Source organism: Sus scrofa, chromosome 10 (assembly GCF_000003025.6).
Source record: "Sus scrofa isolate TJ Tabasco breed Duroc chromosome 10, Sscrofa11.1, whole genome shotgun sequence".
In the NCBI taxonomy this organism is placed as follows: domain Eukaryota; kingdom Metazoa; phylum Chordata; class Mammalia; order Artiodactyla; family Suidae; genus Sus; species Sus scrofa.
In genome coordinates this window covers 13,150,738-13,172,570 of record NC_010452.4, presented here as the reverse complement: position 1 = coordinate 13,172,570, position 21,833 = coordinate 13,150,738, and the positions used below count along the sequence as shown (strand labels likewise).

The 21,833-nt window shown below is 35.7% G+C and overlaps 1 protein-coding gene across 1 annotated transcript in view; it reads right to left on the bottom strand.

Annotated features, from left to right (window-relative positions):
* The window catches only part of DNAH14 (dynein axonemal heavy chain 14), a 341,496-nt gene that overhangs the window by 216,927 nt on the left and 102,736 nt on the right, over window positions 1-21,833 (bottom strand). The window contains exons 14-16 of the mRNA XM_021064261.1: window positions 21,724-21,821; window positions 17,281-17,447; window positions 15,862-16,206 (exon numbers count right to left, since the gene is read on the bottom strand). Coding sequence (XP_020919920.1) covers window positions 15,862-16,206; window positions 17,281-17,447; window positions 21,724-21,821 — 610 coding nt within the window. The remainder of the gene's footprint in view (window positions 1-15,861; window positions 16,207-17,280; window positions 17,448-21,723; window positions 21,822-21,833) is intronic.

Genomic DNA, 21,833 nt, shown 5'->3' with positions numbered 1-21,833 from the left:
TACTGTGGTGTGTGTGTACATATCTGTACACGCACATCTGTGAACATGCTTTTGCTTACACGTTTTTATCACGGGGTCAGTATGAACAGGCTTTAAAGTCAGAGAGGCTTGGGTTTGAATGCGAACTCCCAGATTTACTATTTACTGTGTGAGCCCACGTAGCTTTACTTTATTTATTTGTTTTCCCTTTTTGGTGGCACCATGGTATAAGTTCCCAGGCCGGGGACTGAACCTGCATCCCTGCTGCTGCAGAGACACCTGGATCTCACTGTGCCACAGTGGGAACTCCAGCTTTACTTTAATAAACTTGGTGTCATTGCAAACAAAATAATTTAGTAATGGGCTTATAATGGTGCATGCCAAATTTGATTAAAAATGATCAAAACAAAATACTTAGTAAACACAAATATCTTTTTTTCTTTTTATATATAATGATTTTTTTTTCATTATAGCTGGTTTACAGTGTTCTGTCAATTTTCTACTGTACAGCATGGTGACCCAGTTAAACATACATGTATAGATTCTTTTTTCTCGTATTATCCAACCACACACCCCAATTTAAAAGCACAGATTGATATTGCAAAGGAAACAGATGATTCCTGCTTTTCTGGCATAGAGTAGAAAAAGCTGATATACACCCAAACCTCCTTTTTGTCACTAGTACTACATTCATATCAAAACCAGATAGGGATGGTAAAAAAGAAAAGAAAATCATAGACCCAATTTCACTTACAAGGATAAATGCAAAATCTTTAAAAATAATGTGCATCTATGTGCATGTGCATGCTGCAAGTTAAATCTATTGATTTGGATATAAGATTAACCTTAGAAAGTTAATTAATGTAATTACCCATATTAAAAGATTAAAGTAAAACAGCTGCATGATTATCTCAATAGATGCAGAATAAGCATTTGATAATTTTATGATTTCAGAACCACTTAGCGAATTCAGAACACTTATCCAATAAGAGAATTTCCTTAACCATAAAAAGGGAAGTTACTGAAAGCCTAGGAAATAAAATCATACCTGAGGCATGCATCAGCCAGAAAGATGAATAAATGGAACATTCACACAGGTTCCTAAAAAACATATAGCTCAGAAACAACCCATAATTCTGGAACTAAAACCCATAATTCTTAAAACTGGAAATTTGGTTCATAATAACTCACATATGTTCACTCTGTGCCAGAAAGTGTGGAAGAGCTTTACAATCACTGTTATTTAATTCTCGCAGCCACTAGTTACTAACATTATTAGTTACTAATATTGTTGCCCATTTACAGCTGAAGTACAGAGAAGATGAGCTTATTAATTTCGCCTTTGAAATAGTAAATAGAAGAGCCAGGATTTTTTAATAGAAAAATGCTATTTAAATTATTTAAATAGAAAATAGAAAAATGTTAATTGTACACGAGTTGTAACACATTTCTCCACCTGTGTAATTATGTTCGTAATCAAAATGTGGAAAACGTCCATTGCCCTAAAAGATTTCTTGGGCCCTATACCACAACAATCTCCTATCTTTGGCCTCAGAGAACTACCTATCTGCTTCTTGTCACTATAGATTAAATTTATATTTATTCATACATTCGAAATCCTACACTAGGCACTCCTTTGTGTCTGGCTTCTTTTGCTCAGCACATATTGGAGGTTCATCCAAGCTGCTGCATGTCAGCAGTATTCATCCCTTTTACTGCCTAGTTCCAACACAAGACGCCGTTTTTTTCTTATCTATTCACCTCTCAAGATATTTGGATTTTTCTTCTGGGTTTTGGCCCTATGAGTAAAGCTTCTATGACTATTTTGTTACAAGTCTTTGTTTGGACTTACTTGTTTTCATTTTTTTAGGTAAATAATGTAGAATGGGATTTCTGTGTCAAACATTAAGTGAAAATTTACCTTTATAAGAAGCCAGTTTTCACAGAGGGATGCAATGCTGGCTGTATCTAGTCTAGTAAGAGTTTTTAACATGAATGGATGTTTGATTTTGCCAAATGATTTTTCTGCATCTATTGAGATGATCATATTGTGTGTGTGTGGGGGGGGGCTAGATTCTCTTTTTTTTTCTTTTCTTTTGTTAATGTGGTGTATGATGTTGATTTGCATAGGCTGAACCATCCTTATGGACTTGGGATGAATCCCACTTGGTTGTGGTGGACAATCTTTTTTATGTGTTGTTGAATTTGGTTGAGTGAAATTTTGTTGAGAGTTTTTGCATCTATAGTCACAAAGATATTAGCCTATAATTTTCTTTTTATGTAGTGTCTTTGTATGGCTTGGGCATTAGGGGATAGTGGCTTCATAGAATATCTTCGGGAGTGTTCCTTCTTCAATCTTTTGGAAGAGTTTAAGAAGGGTGGGTAGTTCTTTGTATGTTTGGTAGAATTTGCCTGTGAAGTCATCTGGTCCTGCACTTTTGTTTGTAGGGAGTGCTTTTTTTTTTATTACATATGAAATTAAATTTCTAGAGATTAGTCTCTTCAAATGATCTATTTCTTCTTGATTCAATTTTGGTGGGCTGTATGTTTCTAGAAAGTTGTTAATTTCTTTTAGGTTGTCCAATTTGTTGGCATATAACTGTTCATAGTATTCTTGCATGAATTTTTGTACTTCCACAGTATCAGTTGAGATTTATCCTATTTCATTTCTTATTTTATTTGCATTCTCTCTTTTCTTCTTGGTGAGCCTGGCCAGAGATTTGTCAGTTTTTTAGCCCTTTCAAAGAAACAGCTCTTGGCTTTAATGATTTTTCAATTGAAACTTCTACTGAAATTTCTATTCTATTTTTTAAATCTCTTTTATTTATTTCCTCTTTGATCTTCATTATTTCTTTCCTTCTGCTTTTACATTTTGTTTCTTTTTCTCATTGTTTTAGGTGCTAGGTTGTTTGAGATTTTCTTGTTTTCCTAGGAAGGTCTGTATTGCCATAAACTTCTAAGAACTGCTTTTGCTGCATCCCCATTGTATTTGTATGGTTGTGTTTTCACTGTCATTTGTCTCAAGGTATTTAATTTCCTATCTGATTTCCTTGTAGAGTCACTGGTTTTTTAGTACATGTTGTCTAGTCTCCATGTAGTCATTTTTTCCTCATTTCTTTTCCTGTGGTTGATTTCTTGTTTCATGATGTTATAGCTTGAGAAGATGCTTGAAATAATTTCTATACTCTTAAATCTGCTGAGGTTTGTTTTTGCCCTAGTATGTGGTCAATCTCAGAGACTCTTCCTTGTGCACTTGAAAATAAAGTATATTCTGGTTTTGTTGTATGTAATGTTCTGTAAATATCCATTAAGTCTAACTTTTCCATTGTATCATTTAGGATTTCTGTTGTCTTACTGAGTTTCTATATAGAAGATCTGTCCATTAATGTGCATGAGATGTTAAAGTCTCCTATTATTATTCTATTCCCATCAATTTCTCCCTTTGTGTCTGTTATTATTTGTTCCATGAATCTGGGTGCTCCTGTATTTGTTTCATATATGTTGACAAGTATAAAATCCTCTTACTGTATTTATCCTTTTATCATTAAATACTGCCCTTTTTATTTTTCTTTATGGTCTTTGTTTTAAAGTGACTCGGGCTTTTCTGTCATTGGCATGAAATATCTTTTTCCAGTCCCCTCACTTTCAATTTATGTGTCCTTTGCCCTAAGGTGAGACTCTTGTAGGCAGCATACTATAGGCACTTGGGTTTTTTGTTTGTTTGTTTTTAATCCAGTCTGCCACTCTATGTCTTTTGATTGGAGCATCAGTCCACTGACATTTAAAGTAATTATTAATAAATATGTATTTACTGACATTTTAAACTTTCTATTTTGGTTGATTCTGTGCTTCTCCTTTGTCTGTTTATTTTTCTTTTGTGGTTAGATGATTTCCTTCTATTTTATGGTTGTGTCCTCTCCTTTTTGGTTTTTATGAATCTATTTTATGTTTTTGATTGGTGGTTGCCCTATATTTCAAGTATGTTAACCCCTTTCTCTATCTGTTTGCTTTAGACTGGTAGTCACATAGGCTCAGATACATTCTTTAAAAAAAAAAAAAGCATATACATTTTCTTACTCTCCTTCCCCACATTTTATGATTTTGATGTCCTTTTTTACATTTTTATCCTTTTGCTGCTCCTTGTGTTTAACATGCTTTCGCAAATAGTTTTTTTTTTTTTAATCTGTATACTGGTTAATTTATTTCCTTTCCCACTCTGATTTCTTCCTTCCTACATGTTCTTGCTTCTTATCTACTTAAAAAAACCCTTCAGTAGTTTAGGATAAGTTTAATATTGCTGTTTTTAGTTTCTGCTTGTCTGAGAAATTCTTTATTTCTCCTATTTGAAATGATAATCCCCCAAAGTATTCTAGGTTGCAGATCTTTCCCTTTCAAGACTTTGAATGTATTTTGCCATTCCTTTCCAGCCCATAGCATTTCTATAGAGAAATCAGAGAACAGCCTTATGGTGGGTTTCCTTGTAATGAACTCTTTTTTTTTTTTTATCTTGCTGCTTTTAGAATCTTCTAACTTTTGCTATTTCTATTATAATATGTCTTGGTGTATGTCTGTTTGTGTTTATCTTGTTTGGGACCTTCTGTGCTTTCTGTATTTGGATATCTTGACTTCTTTAGGTTTTGGAAGTTTTCAGCCATAATTTCTTGAAACAGGTTTTCAATCCTCCTTTCTCTTTTTTCTCCTTCTGGAATCCCTATTATTTGTAGATTGGCAGGCTTTATATTATCTCATAGGTCTGTTATCTTGTTTTCACTTTTTTCCATTTAGCTTCTCCTGTTTTGCTTGGTTAATTTTCATTATCCTATCTTCTAGGTCAGATATTCTTTCTTCTGCATTATTAATTCTGCTATTCCATGCCTTTAGCTCAGCTTTATTCTTAGGAAATGAACTAATTTTTTTTTTGAATGCTATGATTTGTCTTCTTTAGAAAGGAGGTGAAGGCCTTCTACCTTTTTTAAAGTCTGTATGGTATGAGTGGGGCAATATTTATTCTTTACTTCTGATGGCTATTTCCATGGCTCTTTCCATGAGGAGGAGCTCCACTAGCCTAACTCTCCATGTGCCTCTTTCACCCCACACTGTTTCCCAGGGAAAGTGAAATGACTTCCATGACTGATGAGTTTAGAAGGAGAAACTGGGAAGGCATGGCCTAGGCCCTTTCTTTCAAAAGTCAATTTGTCCATGAATAGTATGTGTCCCTCTCTATTCACTGTCTTACAGTAAGAGGGGCTCACTGTAGCCAGGATGTTGGTAATTTTTTAGGGCAATCAATGTTGAGTGGGTTAAGTCTCTAATTCTGGGCTTCAGTTTTGAGAAAGTTAATTTAAAGCAAATATAAATTATATATTACAAGATCCACTTTATTATAAATGAGATATTTTTAATCTCTTTTGCCTTAATCTATGGTCTTCTCAGTTGGTTCAGCACTCATTCAAATAAGAGTGGTAATATTTATTAGATCCCCTAAAACTCAGCACATGGGAAGAAGTGTATAAGTAACCAAAGGGATGGGCTATGGCAGATACTTTAAGCTGACTAACTCAAAATCCAGCCCGTCTGATCTTTTTCTTGTCTTCTTCTATACCAAAGATTAGGAGTTTAAAATGTGCCATCTCAGCAGATCCATTTGCAGCTGGAGGTGGCACTGTACCAGCCCTGAGATACCAACACCCAAACTTCTTTTTGCATTAGACAATACTTTTGTTTCATAAATGTCTTTTGAGTTTTCTATTCCATGTTGGGTAATGCAATCCTAAATGAAATAGTGATTTTTCCGTTATAGGACTGCTGTGGATCTAAAAATAATGTCTTTCATTACATATAGAAAATAGTGCCTTTCATCTAATACATGCTTTTCAATCCTTTCTTAAACCATTTGTAGCATTAAAAACTAGTAAATATCTCCTCCTTCTTAAAATACTCTCTTGCTTTTCCTTATCTTTGGCTGCTCTTTCTTAGTATACTTTGCACACTTCTTTTCCTTGAACAATCCCCAATATGTTGAACAATCCCCTGATATCCCTCAGGTTTCTATTGTAGGTCATTTTATATTCTTATCACACATATAAACAAAGGAATTCTCATTCACTTTGATGATTTCATTGACCAGGTATATGCTAGCCATTTAATATATGTTTGCAGTCTAGACACTGAGCCAATATTCAGACACATTTACCTGAGTATATCTTCTCGAATATGACACAATTTAACAAGCAATATGTTCCCTCTCCCAGTGAACTACATCACTGCCCACTCTGCTGACTAACCCAAAAACCTGAAAGCATCATTGATACCCGCCTCTCTCTTTTTCTTACACTCAATCACTAAATCCTATTGATTCCATCTCTTAAATATATTTCAAATCCATATACTTCTCATACTCTATTATTGTTACTTCCCTAGTTCAAGCTATCATCACCTCCCCCAAGATTACAGAAACAGTTTTTTTTTATCCTGTATTGTCCCACTTTAATCCCTTCTTTACCCTGTAGTTAGAGTGGTTCTTACAAAAATGAAAATTTCGTCATGTCATTTCCCTGTTTAGAATCTTGCAAAGGTTGCCAACAGGGAAAGGAGGCAGAAAGTGGTGGGAAGTACTATTTTAGACAAGGTGGTCAGAGGTTTCTTTGAGGAAGTGACATGGGATCAAAGACCTAACAAATGTAATAAATTCAGGGTTTTTCTGAAGATAATATATATCATGTACGTTTTCCAAGTACATGTTTTAAAATTATGATCTACTAATCTTAAAGATTCTCATGCAGAGTAAAATCAGCATCATGGCAGCTTTAGGATGCTCTCTTTGTCTCTCCCCTTTAATCCAAAACTAGTAAAACATCCACAACTCACAAAGGTTCCTCTGCCCAACACACCAGAATGCCAGAGAATTGCACACATCTGTACACCTAAATGTAGATAAACTGGGCATATAGAGGAGGCATAATGGGAGAACAGTGGAAGTGGTGCCTGTAATCCTAGCCCCTGGACATGGTAGCTGAACCCACAACCCCAGAAAACCTACTGGCAGTAGGAGAGGTGGGGTACAAGATCTAGCCTCTCAGCTTCAGTGGCACATTCAGGCAAGAGAACAGGGAAACAGCGGCACTGAGGCCTATGACCCCCATTCCCTTCAAATGGAAACTCAACTCAAGTCCCCCTCCTACAGTGACTGCACCTGAAAATCTAAAAACCATGCGCCTGGCAGAGGTGTCCATGACCTTGATTTCCTTCCACCTATCTCTTTCCCTCAGCAGTGGAGCCTGCAAACCAAGTAACCCCAGAAATGATGAAGGCACTTGCCATCCTTGTGTCCCAGGTAGTAACACCAACAGAAGTAACACCTGAAATAGCAAGGCACTAGTGCCCCCAGAAACAGAAGCAAACATGAAGGCACTGGTGACGCCTCTATTAGAGGTAGTGGAAAGTGAAAAGTACTCATTTTCAAATTTGTTTAAAGCAGCCCAGGTAAAAGAAATAAAAACATTGTGCTAAGAAGGAAGGGAAACATAAGAATAATAGGTATTCCAGAAGGAGAAGAGAGAAGGGAAAAGAGATTCTATTTAAAGAAATAATAGCTGAGAACATTCCAAACCTGGAGAAGAAACTGGATATACAAGTCCATGAAATTATGAGAACATCTAATTACTTCAGTGCAAAAAGACTTTCTCCATGATATATTAAAATTCAAAAAGTCAATTACCAAGAAAGAAATTTAAAGGCACCAGGGAAAATAAGATGGTAACCTACAAAGAAATCTCCACTGTCCTATCAGCAAATTCCTCACAGAAAATCTACGGGCTGGGAGAGAGTGGAATAATATACTCAAAATGTTGAGAAATTAAAAACTGTCAACCAAGAATACTCTATCCAGCAAAATTATCCTTCATATATGAAGGAGAAGTAAAGCCTTTCTCAGAAAAACAAGAGCTAAAGGAGTTCATCACCACTGAACTTGCCTTTCAAGAAATACCCAAAGGAGCTCATTTATCTGAAACAAAAAGGCAAAAGTACACAAAAGTAAATAGGTAAATAGACAATCACAAAACTGCAACTCTACTCAGAATAAGTTGTTAATTACTAAATTATAGCATAAAGTTTAAAGAGAAAAAAGCAGTAAAAATAACTACAGCTTTTTCAATTCAGCAGTAAACTCCAAAAATAAAAAGGGACAACTTGAGACAACATAAACACAAAAGGGGAAGAGGAAAAGTATAAAATACATACAGGCAAATGAAGATAAGACGCTATCAGCAGAAAAAGGACTATTTTATTTATGAGATGCTTTATACAAACTTCAAGGTAACCATAAAACACAAATCTAAAGCAGAGACATGAAACACATGCAAAAAAGGAAACTGAGAAAAGTATCACAGAAAACCAACCAAACTAAAATGGCAGGCAGAAACACAAGGAAAACAAACAATGGAGATATGGAGCAACCAGGAAATGTCACACAAAACGGCAGTACTAATTCCTCACTTTTATCAATAATCAGCCTAAAAGTTAATTGATTTAATTCACCAATCAATAGACACAGAGTGGCTGGCTGGGTTGAAGAACTAAGATCCATCTGCTTGCTAACTCCAGGAGACTCATCTTAGCTCTAAAGACCAAACACAGACTCGAAGTGAAGGGATAGAAAGTGATACTCCAAGGATACGGCAGCCAAAAGAAAGTGAATGTGGCCATATTCAAATCAGAAAAATAAACTTCAAGCCAAAAATTGTAATGAAAGACAAAGATGGACACTCAGTACTGGTAAAGGGACAAGTCATCAAAAAGACATACCTGTTATTAATATATATGTAGCTATAATAGCAATTAATGACAAATTTAAAAGGAGGACTTGACAGAAACACAGTAATAGTAGTGGACTTTAACATATCAGTTACATCAACGGATAGATCATCTGGATAGAAAGTCAACAAAGATACAGTAGCCTTATATGAAAGATAAACAGATGGCTCTGATAGATTTATAGAGAATATTCCATCCAAATGCAGCAAAATATACTTTATTTTCAAGTGCAAATTGATCATTTTCAAAGATAAATCATGTTCTGGGACAGAATATAAATATCAATTAATTTAAGAAGATTGAAATCATATCAAGTATCATTTCTGATACTAGAAATCAACTACAAGAAGAAAGTTGGGAAAATCACAAATATGTGGAAATTAAACATGATACTGAACAACTATTGAGTCAAAAAATAAATCAAAGGAGAAATTTGAAAATACCTGGAAATAAACAAAAATACAACATACCAAAATCTACAGCATGCAGCAAATTCAATACTAGAAGGAAAGCTTATAGCAATACAAGTCTACCTGAAAACACACACACACACACACACACACACACACACACACACACACACACAAAATCCCCCCAAAACAATCTAGCCTTATATCTAAAGGAACTAGGAAAAAAAACCCAAAACTCAAAGTCAGCAGAAGGAAGCAAATTATGTAGATCAGAACAGAAATAAATGAAATAGAGAAGAAAAAGACAGTAGAAAAGATCAATGAGGCTAAGAGCCAGTTCTTTGAAAAGAAAAAAAAAAAAAAACAGATAAATCTGCAACTCTAGTCACTAAGAAAAAAAAGAGAAGGCTCAGATAAATAAAATCAGAAACGAATGAGGAAAAATTACAATGGACACCACAGAAATACAAAGGTTTATAAGAGAACATTATGAACAGCTATATAAGAACAAATTGAACAACATAGAAGAAATGGACAAATTATTAGAATCATATAACCTTGCCAAACTGAATCATGAAAAATAGAAAATCTCAATAGACCAATAACTGCAAAAGAGATTGAAATAGTAATCAAATACCTCCCCCAAAAACACAAGTCCAGGACCTGTCAGCATCACAGGTGAATTCTACCAAACATCCAAAGATTCACGCTTATTCTTCTCAAACTCTTTTCAAAAACTGAAGAAGGGAGAACACTTTATTTTATGGGGACAACATTATCCTGATACCAAAGTCAACAACACACAAAAAAGCCAAAATTATAGGCCAATATCTCTGAAGAACATAAATGTGAAAATCCTCTACAAAATACTAGATAACTTCTTACATCAATATATTAAAATGATCATACACTATGATCAAGTTGGATTTATTTCAGGGATGCAGGATGGTTCAACATCTGCAAATCAACATGATATATCACATTAACAAAAAAAAAGGATAAAATAATGATCTCAGAGGACAACAAGATGGCAGAGTAGAAAATGTGGAGCTCAGCTCCCCCTATATCAAAAATACATCTACATCTGGGACAAGTCTCAGAGAAAACCAACTGAAAGCTGGCAGAAGATCTCTTACTCAACAAAAACTGCTGGCTAACTGTCAGCCCTCCCACAGAAACATGAATTTGGCAGATTTTAGGAGGTTGTATATGGTAGGCATTGGGAGACTGTGCAAGACAGCTTAATATCAGCTCTTGGTGCTTCTATTCCAACAACTAGAGAGTAGACCCTACCACTGATAGAGCTATGACAAGCACAGAGCAAGAGACCCTGCCCAAAAGGTGAGATGTGGCATGTATCCACCTACCAAGAACAGTTCTGTAAAAATATTGGACTCACATAGTCTACACAAGGACACTCTCACCTAAAAACACACCTTCAAACCATAGTAGATTACATTTTTCCTAAATACACGTGTCAAAGAAATATAAGTAAAATGTAAAAGCAAAGGAACTACTTCCAACTAAAACAATAGAAATCCCCTGAAAGAGCAGAGAAACTGACTTCTAGAGTCTACTGAATTCAAAAAGGTGGTAATAAAAATGCTAACTGATTTAAGAAAGACTACTGACAGAAATGCAAATCACTGTAACAAGGAACTAAAAAACTATACAGAGAAGCCAATCAAATTAGACAACTCAATTGCCAAGATAAAACCCAAGCTAAAGGCAATGAATAGCATACTAAATAATGCAGAAGAAAGAATAAGGGATCTGGAAGACATAACAATGGAAATCATCCAGTTAGAAGAGCAGACAGAAAGACAAAATAAAAAAATGAAAGCAACACCTGTAATATATAGGAGAAAAAAAAGTGCCTAGGTATGTATAATGGGGGCTCCATAATAAAAAGAGTGCAAGAAGGAGATGAAAATGTATTTGAAGAAAGTATGGCTGATAACTTTCCAAACCTACAGAAGGAAACAGATATCTAAGTACAGAAAGTATAGAGAGTCCCAAACAAGATGAACCCATATAGACTCACACTAAGACATAAAACTAAAATGGCAAAAGTTAAAGACAAGATTCTTAAAAATGGCAAGAGAAAAACAAGTCACAAACAAGGGAATCCCCATAAGGCTATCAGCTGATTTATCTGTAGAAATGTTACAGGGGACCAGAAGGGAATGGCAAGATATAGTCAAAGTCCTGAAAGGGAAAAATCTGCAACCAAGCATACTCTACACAGCAAAATTGTCATTTGTAACAAAAATCATGATAAATAATCTCTCAGACAAGCAAAAATGAAAAGAATACATTGATACCTAACCTCTTCTAAAAGAAATAAAGAAGAGCCTTCTATAAATAGAGAAGAAGCAAGCATCTATAGGAAAGACAAATTCACAACAGGAAAGGCAAAAACAAAAGAATGAAATTCACTTACTTATTACACAAAAAAACTAATAAATACATTTGTGAAAATGATTATAAGTACAATGAACAGCACAAAGAAAAACATGAAGATAGAAAGTATGACATCAAAATTACAAAAAGTGTGGAGTTCCCATTGTGGCGCAGCAGAAACGAATCCTACTAGGAACCATGAGGTTGAGGGTTTGATCCCTGCCCTCGCTCAGTGGGTTAAGGATTCAGTGCTGCTGTCAGCTGTGGTGTAGGCCAGCAGCTGTAGCTCCAATTCAACCCCTAGCCTGGGAACCTCTATATGCCACGGGTGCAGCCATAAAAAGCAAATAAATAAATAAATAAATAAATAAATAAATAAATAAATAAAAATAAATTACAAAATGTGGGGGAACAAAGTAAAAAAATGTAAATCTTTTAGAACGTCTGAGCTTATATAATTATTAGTTTAAAGCAAGTATATATAATTATAGGTCAACATACTTCAAAACCATGATAACTACAAGTCAAAAACATACAACAGATTCACAGAAACCAAAAAGAAAGAAACTCAAGCATACTACAGAAGAAAGCCATCAAATCACAAAAGGAAAAACAAAAAGAAGAACAAAGGATCAAGGAAGAAGTATAAAATCATGAGGAAATCAAGGTGGCAATAAGTGCAAATCATCAATAATTACTTTAAATGTCAATGGACCAAATATTCCAATCAAGAGATATAGAATGGCAGACTGGATAATAAACAAGAGCCTACAATATGCTGTTTACAAGAGACCTACTTTAGGTCAGAAGACAGACTGAAAGTGAGGGGATAGAAAAAAATATTTCATGCAAATGGAAATGACTAGAAATTGGGGGTAGAAATACTCACATGAGACAAAATGGTCATTACAACAAAGACCATAGAGAAAGACAAAGAAGGATGCTATATAATGATAAAAGGATCAATATAAGAGGATATTACACTTCTTAATGTATATGCATGCAATACAGGAACACCTAAACAAATAAATGAATACTAACAGATATAAGGGAAGAAATTAATGGGAATCCAATAATAGTAGGAGACTTTAGCACCCCAGTGACATTGGTGGACAGATATTCCAGACAGGAAAAACCAGTAAGACAAGAGAGAACCAAAAATGATACAATAGAATAGTTAGCCTTGGAGTTCCCGTCGTGGTGCAGTGGTTAACGAATCCGACTAGGAACCATGAGGTTGCGGGTTCGGTCCCTGCCCTTGCTCAGTGGGTTAACAATCCGGCGTTGCCGTGAGCTGTGGTGTAGGTTGCAGACGCGGCTCGGATCCCGCGTTGCTGTGGCTCTGGCGTAGGCCGGTGGCTACAGCTCCGATTCAACCCCTAGCCTGGGAACCTCCATATGCCGCGGGAGCGGCCCAAGAAATAGCAACAACAACAACAACAGCAATAACAACAACAACAAAAGACAAAAAAAAAGAATAGTTAGCCTTAATTGAAACGACAAAACCCTACATCCAAAACAAAAACAACTCAAAATACATATTATTTCCAAGCACATACAGAACGTTCTCTAGAATAGGCCACATAATAGGACATAAAAATGCCTCAACAAATTTAAGAAGAAACTATTTCAAGCATATTTTCTGACCACAATAGCATGAAACTAGAATTCACTCACAGACAAATAAATGAGCAAAAACCAATTACATGATGACTAAATAACATGCTACTAAAAAAAATCCAATGGATCAATGAGGAAATCAAAAAGGAAATTTTAAAAATACCTCTAGGCAAAAGACAATAAAAATAACTACAAAATCTATGGGATGCAATAAAAGTACTCCTATGAAGGAAATTCATAGTGATACAGGCTTTCCTCAAAAAACAAGAAAAATCTTAAACAACCTACCAACCACCTAAAAAAAATTAGAAAAAGAAAAAACAAAACCTAAACTCAGCAGAAGGAGGTAAATAATAAAGGAGAGAGAGGAAACAATAAAGTTTAAAAAACAATAGAAAAATCAAGAGAACCAATAGATGCGGAAAAGGCATTTGATAAAATTCAACATCCATTCATGAGAAAAACTCAACAAAGTGGATACAGAGTAAATATATCTCAACATAACAAAGACAGTTTATTACAAACCCACAGCTGATATAATACTCAACAGTGAAAAGATGAAAGCCTTCCTGCTAAATTTTGGACAAGACAAAGATGCCTACTCTCACCACTTCTATTCAGCATAGTATTAGAAGTTCTAGCCACAGCAATCAGACAAGAAAAAGAAATAAAAGGTATACAAATTGGAAGGGTAGAGGTAAAATTTCCATTACACTGAGATGACATGATACTATATATAGAAAAACCATAAACTATGATTTCAGCAAGTTAGCAGGATAAATGGTAATATACAGAAATCTGTACCATTCCTTTTCATTAACAATGAAATACCAGAAAGTAAAAAACAACCATTTAAAATTCCATCAAAAAATTAAAATACCTAGGAATAAACCTAACCAAGAAAGTAAAAGATCTACATGTGATGAACTATAAAACATTGATAAAAAAAAACTGAAGATGATTCAAAGAAATGGGAAAAATATCACATGCTCTTGGATTAGAAGAATTAATACTGTTAAAATAGTCATATTACCCAAAGCAATCTACAGGTTTAATACCATCCCTATCAAATTACCTATGACATTTTTCATAGAACTAGAACAATCCAAAAATGTGTATGAAACTACAAAAGACCCAGAACTGCCAAAGCAATCCTGAGGAAAAAGAACAAAGCTGGAGGCATAACTCTCCCAGATATCAGGCAATACTATGAAGCTACAGTCATCAAAATAGTGTGGTACTGGCACAAAAACAGACATATGGATCCATGAAACAGAACAGAGAGGCCAGAAACTCACACACCTCAGTAAATTAATCTTTGACTAAGGAGGCAAGAATATACAATGGAGAAAAGACCATCTTCAGCCAGTGGTGTTGGAAAGGGGAATAGCTTCATGTGAATTAATGAAATTAGAAACTCCCTACCACCATACATGAAAATAAACTCAAAATGTCTTAAAGACAAATAAAAAGACATCACACCATAAGACTCCTAGAAGAGAATATAGGCAACACATTCTCTGGCAAAAGTCAGCACTATTTTCTTATCAGTCTTCTAAGACAAAAAAATTAAAATTAAACAATTGGGACCTAATCAAACATCTAAGATTTTGCACAGCTGAGGAAACCATAAACAAAATGAAAAGACAATCTATGGACTGGGAGAAAATAGTTGCAAATGATGCAACTGGCAAGGGCTTAATTTCCAAAATATACAGGCAGCTCATACAATTCACTTATATGTGGAATCAAAAAATAATGTACATGTACGTATTTATGAAACAGACTCAGAGACATAAAATACAAACTTATGGTTACCAAAAGGGAAATGGTGGGAGAGGAATGAATAGTAAGTGTCAGATTAATAGATACACACACTAATCTATAAAATAGATAAACAAAAAAGGATTTGCTGTACAGCATGGGGAACCATATTCAATATTGTACAATAATCTATAACGCCAAAGATTCTGAAGTTTTATATATGTATATACATAAATGAATCACTTTGCTGTACCCTTGAAACTAACAAGATATCATACATCAATTATATCTCAATTTTAAAAATCAAAAAAAGGTAATGATGACCACAGATGTAGAAAAAGCATTTGACAAGATCCACCATCTATTTACAATAAAAATGCTCAATAAAATGGGTATAGAAGGAATGTAACACCACACACACACACACACACACACACACACACACGTGCAATAGAATACTACTCGGCCACAAAAAGATGAAGTTTCACCATGTGTGACAACCTGGATAGACCCTGAAGATCTTACGTAATGTGCTGTAAGTCAGAATAAGTAATACCAACACCATATGACTTCAACAAATTGTAATAAACAAATTAATAAAAATAAACCCATTGATACAGAGAGCAGAGCAGTGGTTACCAGAGGAAAAGGAAAGAGAGGAAGGGGGCAAAACGGGTAAAGGAGGTCAACTGTACGGTGATGGACAGAACGAAACTGTTGGTGATGAGCATGCTACAGTGTATAGAGAAACAAAAATATAATGTTGCAGACATGAAATTTACATAATGTTATAAACCAATGTTACCTCTGTAAAGTGTTACAGATTTTTAAGAAAAGATTCTCATGCAATGGCAATTTTCAAAATATTTACCTGCAATAGATTTTCATGCCTTTTTTCGATTACAGATCTCAAGAGGTTTTGGATCATATGTATGATGTTCTCGACATATGGTAAGCATTGTGACTGATAATCAGAACTCAAAACGTTGAAAATGCCAATGCGCTTCTCGATGGCCATACTGACAACCTGCCTAAGATAGTTTCTGAATTTAGCTAGTAGAGTTTTAAACTGTGTTGAATTTAATTTTTCCAAAGATGCTATTTCGGTACTTGCTATTTTGGCCTTCTCTACCATGGTACGATATTTTATAAACTGGCAGCTGTAAACATTAACTAGGCCCATTGAACTTCCAATAATAGTCAGGAGATTCACAATCTGTAAATAAGAATGTTAAAAAGTCAGAATTTCATTTTAAGAGTGATAACAGTGTGGTTTAATATGCTAATGGTTCTGTTAAACTATTTTAAACAGTTTTATGTAAAGCTAATTTTGTTAAAAACCTCTATTAAATACTTAAATATGCTGGAGGTATAACACTTTAAGAAATTTAGATGCCTCTTTCTATTTCACTTTTACGTAAAGGCTTATTAGGCTATTTAAATTACTATTAGTGTGCTATTTTGAGCCACGTAGTAGAGACATCAATCATTTATTCCTTTGCTTGTCACACCTTGTTTTAGGGTACATGCTCTATGCATAGCCCTGGAAAAGCTCAGTTCTATATACCATGGACTTTATCCCATCCCCAAGATACAGCTACTTTGAGCAGGACAGAATCTTGACCTAAGCTAAGAAAACTAGATTATTTTGTGAATTTGGACAAAAAGCACCTAGATGGCAATGGAAAAAGCTGGGGCCATGGTACATGAACATACTGGCAAGTCAATATTATGAGGGAATCATAAAAGAGAAAAAGCTCATTTGTATGGTGAAGGTTGGCAAAATATACATGAGGAGATAGGCTGGTAATGATTTTCCAATTGCCAGTAATTATAATACACTATTTTCTTTAATAAATCCCTTTCATGTAAGAATTTTAGTGTGTTTCTGCTCCTCAAACCAAATATTTCTTCAGATAAACTGTTGTGGTTTTTTGGTGTGTTTGTTTTTTTCTTTTTGTGGCTGCACCTGCAACAAATGGAAATTCCTGGGCTACAGGCTAAATCAGAGCTACAGCTGCCGGCCTGTATCACAGCCACAGCAATGTGGGATCTGAGCCACGTCTGTGACCTGCACCACAGCTCATGCCAATGCCGTGATTCCTAACCCACTGAGTGAGGCCAGGGATGGAACCCACATCCTCATGGGTACTAGTCAGATTCCTTTCTGCTGCACCACAATGGGAACTCCAAGGCCAGGGACTGAATCCACACCCTTGCGGGTCCTGTGTCAGGTTCTTAACAAGCTGAGCATTGATAGGAACTCTTGAAAAACTGTTTTTAAACTTACTTTATTTTGGTAGGTAGGATCCATTTCAAAAAGGATCTGACAATCTGGCCACCTGGTTTGATTCTTATAGTCTATTACACTTTTTCTCTTATTAGGTAAATCCGTAATTAAAGCGAAATCGATAAAGTTAGATAGGCGAGGGTCTTGGCAAAGAGGAATAATTTTGGCTAAAATATATAATTCAAAGGTCAGTATTTTCAGAAGTCTTATTGAAAGCAACACCTTAAAATTATTTATGACATCTACAATTACTCAAATCTGAAGCTGATTTATTCTGAGGGCTAGACAGTATCCTATACTGATAAATGGAATTTAAAGACAGGTGTAAAAATATGGACTTAATATTACATGGAAACAAAAGAATCACTCACAGATATTGCACGGTGGCATACTTAAAAGAAAAACTGAGAAGTCACTGAGTTAACAAGCACTTCAAGTTTATCTCTATGTAAAAAGCATTATACCACTGTGAATATACAAAGATTACAAGACACCGTCTTCAGTGGCCATTAGAAAAATGCAAATTAAAACCACAATGAGTTATCACCACACGCCTATTAAAATGGCTTCTTTTTGAAGGGGTGGGGCCAGATGGCAGAGGAGCAGGACGTGGAGTACACTTTCTCTGACAAATATATCAAACATACATCTACATGTGGAGTATTTCTCACAGAAAATCTACTAAGCACTGTCAGAAGAGCTCAGACTTCCAAAAGGGAAGGAAAAGTTCCAAGTAACTGGGTAAGACAAAGAGAGAGGGAGAAAGGAATTGGGATGGGATGAGCGCCCCTGGGCGGAGCTGTGAAAGAGGAGCAGCCACTGCACACCAGGAAGGCCCCTCACTGGAAGAGAGAACAGCTGGGACGGGGAGACGTGGAGCCTTGACAGACTGCAGCAAGCCTTTTGCAGAGGGCAAACCAGAGAAAGACATGCAAAGTCAGATGGTACCACCCAGAAAACTCCAGTCAGAGGCTTGACCAGTAAGGTGGGCAGGGGCTGGACACTGAAGCTTGGGCTTTGGAGGTCAGAACTTGGCTGTGAGAAGACAACCTGAGGGAGCTAGGGTGGAGTGCATCATAATTGAGGGAGACTGGAAGAAGCCTGGGCCCGACAGAGAGGTGTAGCACCATTGCTGGATGGCAAGAGAAGGGAGGGCTAGGACCGCCAGAGGTACTTCTTTCTCCATGTGCAGGCTCTCAGGCCACAGGGCACCACTTGCCTGAGCTCCTGTGGCAGGTGCTAGCCACTATGGTCATCTTGGACTCCAGAGCAGGAGCAGACCACTGCTTTCACTGAGAGTCTCATGGGCGGGCAACAGTCACTACTCCTTCCTTCCTGGGGAGGCACAAGGCCCACTGCTGCCACCCCCAGAAGGCCCACAACTGCAACCAGGCACCAACCCCTCCCTGCCCCTTCCCCAGGAGTGAACATGGCTCTCAAGAGGTCTAAGAAATTGTAGAATAAAAACCACATTATCATTTCAATAGATGCAGGAAAACCTTCTGACAAAATCTAACACCAATTTCCAATAAAAACCCTCCAGAAAGTAGGCAGAGAGGGAAGCTACTTCCACATAATAAAGGCCATATATGACAAACCTACAGTTAACATCATTCTCAGTGGTGAAAAGCCGAACAAATTCCTACTAAGATCAAAAACAAGACAATGGTGTCCACTCTCACCACTTTTATTCAATATAGTCTTGGTAGTCTAGCCATGGCAGTCAGAGAAGAAAAAGAAAAGGAATAAAATTGGAAAGGAAGAAGTTAAAACTACCACTGTTTGTAGATGATAATACCATACACAGAAAATCCTGAACATGCTACCAGAAAATTCTTGGCACTCATCCATGAATTCAGAAAAGCTGTAGGACAGAAAGTTAACACACAGAAATCTATTGCATTCCTATATACTAACAATGAAAGTTCAAGAAGAGAAATTAGGGAAACAGTCCCATTTACCATCACTTCAAAAAGAATAAAATATCTAGGAATAAACCTACCTAAAGAGACAAAAACCCTACACTCTGAAAACTGAGACATTGATGAAAGAAATCAATGATGACACACAGACAGAAAGTTATATCATACTCTTGGATTGGAAGAATCAATAATGTCAAAATGACTATACTGCACAAGGCAATCTGCAGATTCAGTGCAATCCCTATTGAACTAACATTAGCATTTTTCACAGAACTAGAATAATTTTTAAAATTTGTATGGAAACACAAAAGACCCCAAATGGCCTAAGCAATCATGAGGAAGAAAAATGTAGCAGGAGTAATCAAGTTTCCTGACTTCAGACTACACTACAAAGGCACAGTCATCAAAATAGTATGGTTCTAGCACAAAAAAACCCCAGAAATATAGATCAGTGAAATAGGACAGAAAGCCAAGAAATGAACCCACACAACTATGTTCAACTAATCTATGACAAGGAGGCAAGAATACACAGTGGAGAAAAGACAGTCTCTTCAATAAATGGTGCTGGGAAAATAGGACAGCTACATGTGAAAAAATGAAATTAGATTACTCTCTAATATCACACACAAAAATAAACTCAAAATGGTTAAAGACCTAAATATAAGACCAGATACTTTAAATCTCTTAGATGAAAACACAGGCAAACACTCTCTGACATAAACCAAAGTAATATCTTTCTTAATCAACCTCCTAGAGTGATGAAACTAAAAACAAACAAACAAAAAACAAATGGGACCTCATTAAACTTAAAAACTTTTGTACAGCAAAGGAAACCATAAACGAAACAAAAAGATAATGCACAGAATGGGAGAAAATATTTGCAAAGGAAGCAATGGACAAGGGATTAATCTCCAAAACATACAAACACTTCCTGCAGTTCAATATCAAAAAAACAAACCCAATCAAAAAATGGGCAGAAGATCTAAAGAGACATTCTGCAAAGAAGACATACGGATGGCCAAAAAACACATGAAAAAAATGCTCAACACTAATTATTAGAGAAATGCAAATCAAAACTGCTATAAGGTACCACCTTACACCAGCCACAGTGGCCATCATCAAAAAGTCTACAAACTATAAATATTAGAGAGGGTGCAGAGAAAAGAAAACCTTCTTACACTGTTGGTGGGACTATCAATTGGTGCAACTATGGAAAACAGTATAGAGGTTTTTCAAAAAACTAAAAATAGATCTACCATATGGATTAATCAATATCACTCCTGGGCATCTATCTGGAGAAAAACCTAATTTGGAAAGATTCACTCCAATGTTCACTGCAGCACTATTTACAATAGCCAGGACAAGGAAACAACCTAAATGTCCATCGACAGAGGAATGTATAAAAAAGATGTAGTACATATATACAACAGAATACTACTCGACCAGAAAAAAGAATAAAATAATGCCATTCGCAGCAACATGGATGGACCTAGAGATTATCACACTAAGTGAAGTTAGCAAAAGAAAAACATATGATATCACTTATATGTGGAATCTGAAAAAAGCATACAAATGAACTTATGTGCAGAACAAGAAGAGATCACACACTTTAAAAAAAAACATAAACTAGGGGACTGGGGGAGGGATGGACTGGGGATTTAGGACTGGCATATGCTTGCTGAGGGATGTTCAGTGATTGATTAATGGGGACCTACTATAAAGCACAGAGAACTCTACCTCATCTTCTTTGATAATCTCTGTGGGAAAAGAATCTAAAAGAGAATGTATGTGTGTACATGTACAACTGAATCACTTTTTGTACAGCGCAAATTATCACAATATTGTAAATCAACTATACTTCAGTAAAACTTTAAACAATGAAATTAAAGCCTTTCACAGCAAAATAAAGGATGAAGTTTTTCAAAAACACACACACACCCACACAAAAGAATGAATGAATTCCTGAGGCTTGCAGAGAAAAATAAAATAATGCACTAGATACCAGTTTAGGCTGGAAAATGGGTCCTCTGAACTCAGCAAACTATCATGATGTGACTATAAATGAGGCAGTATTTAAGGAGTTGCCAAGGGTTTTACTTTTTATAATTCTGCAAGATTTAAAGAAGGGCTATTTAGGTCAAGCCAGTAATTTCCATGTAATTTCAGATTATATCACATAGCTGGAAAAGAATTTTTTAAATATTTTAAGGTGGAACACTTTCTGTTATGCTATGACACAGAAGATATTGCTCATTTATTCTAACTCTGATATAATTCGGTAGTACATTCTCAAAAAATTCAAACCTTGGGCTGTTTTCGTAATTCCCAACACATGCACTCAATGGCTGTGTTTATAATTCACATGTCCTCAAATAATTCCAAATTCACCTCGACTCCAAAGAGTGTGAATTTATGATTTCCTAATACATTGTAGTATCTGCCACATCTTCCTGGGATGTCTAAACTTAAGAAAATATTGCAAAGAAGACAATGTATTTAACTAAACTTTAAAAATACTTACTTATACATTTTTCTATATCAGTTATCATATTTTGAATTTTTACTGAAAACTCCAATCTGTTGGGACTTATGAAGAGGGTTGTAGGGAATTCTAAAAATCTAAGAGAAAAT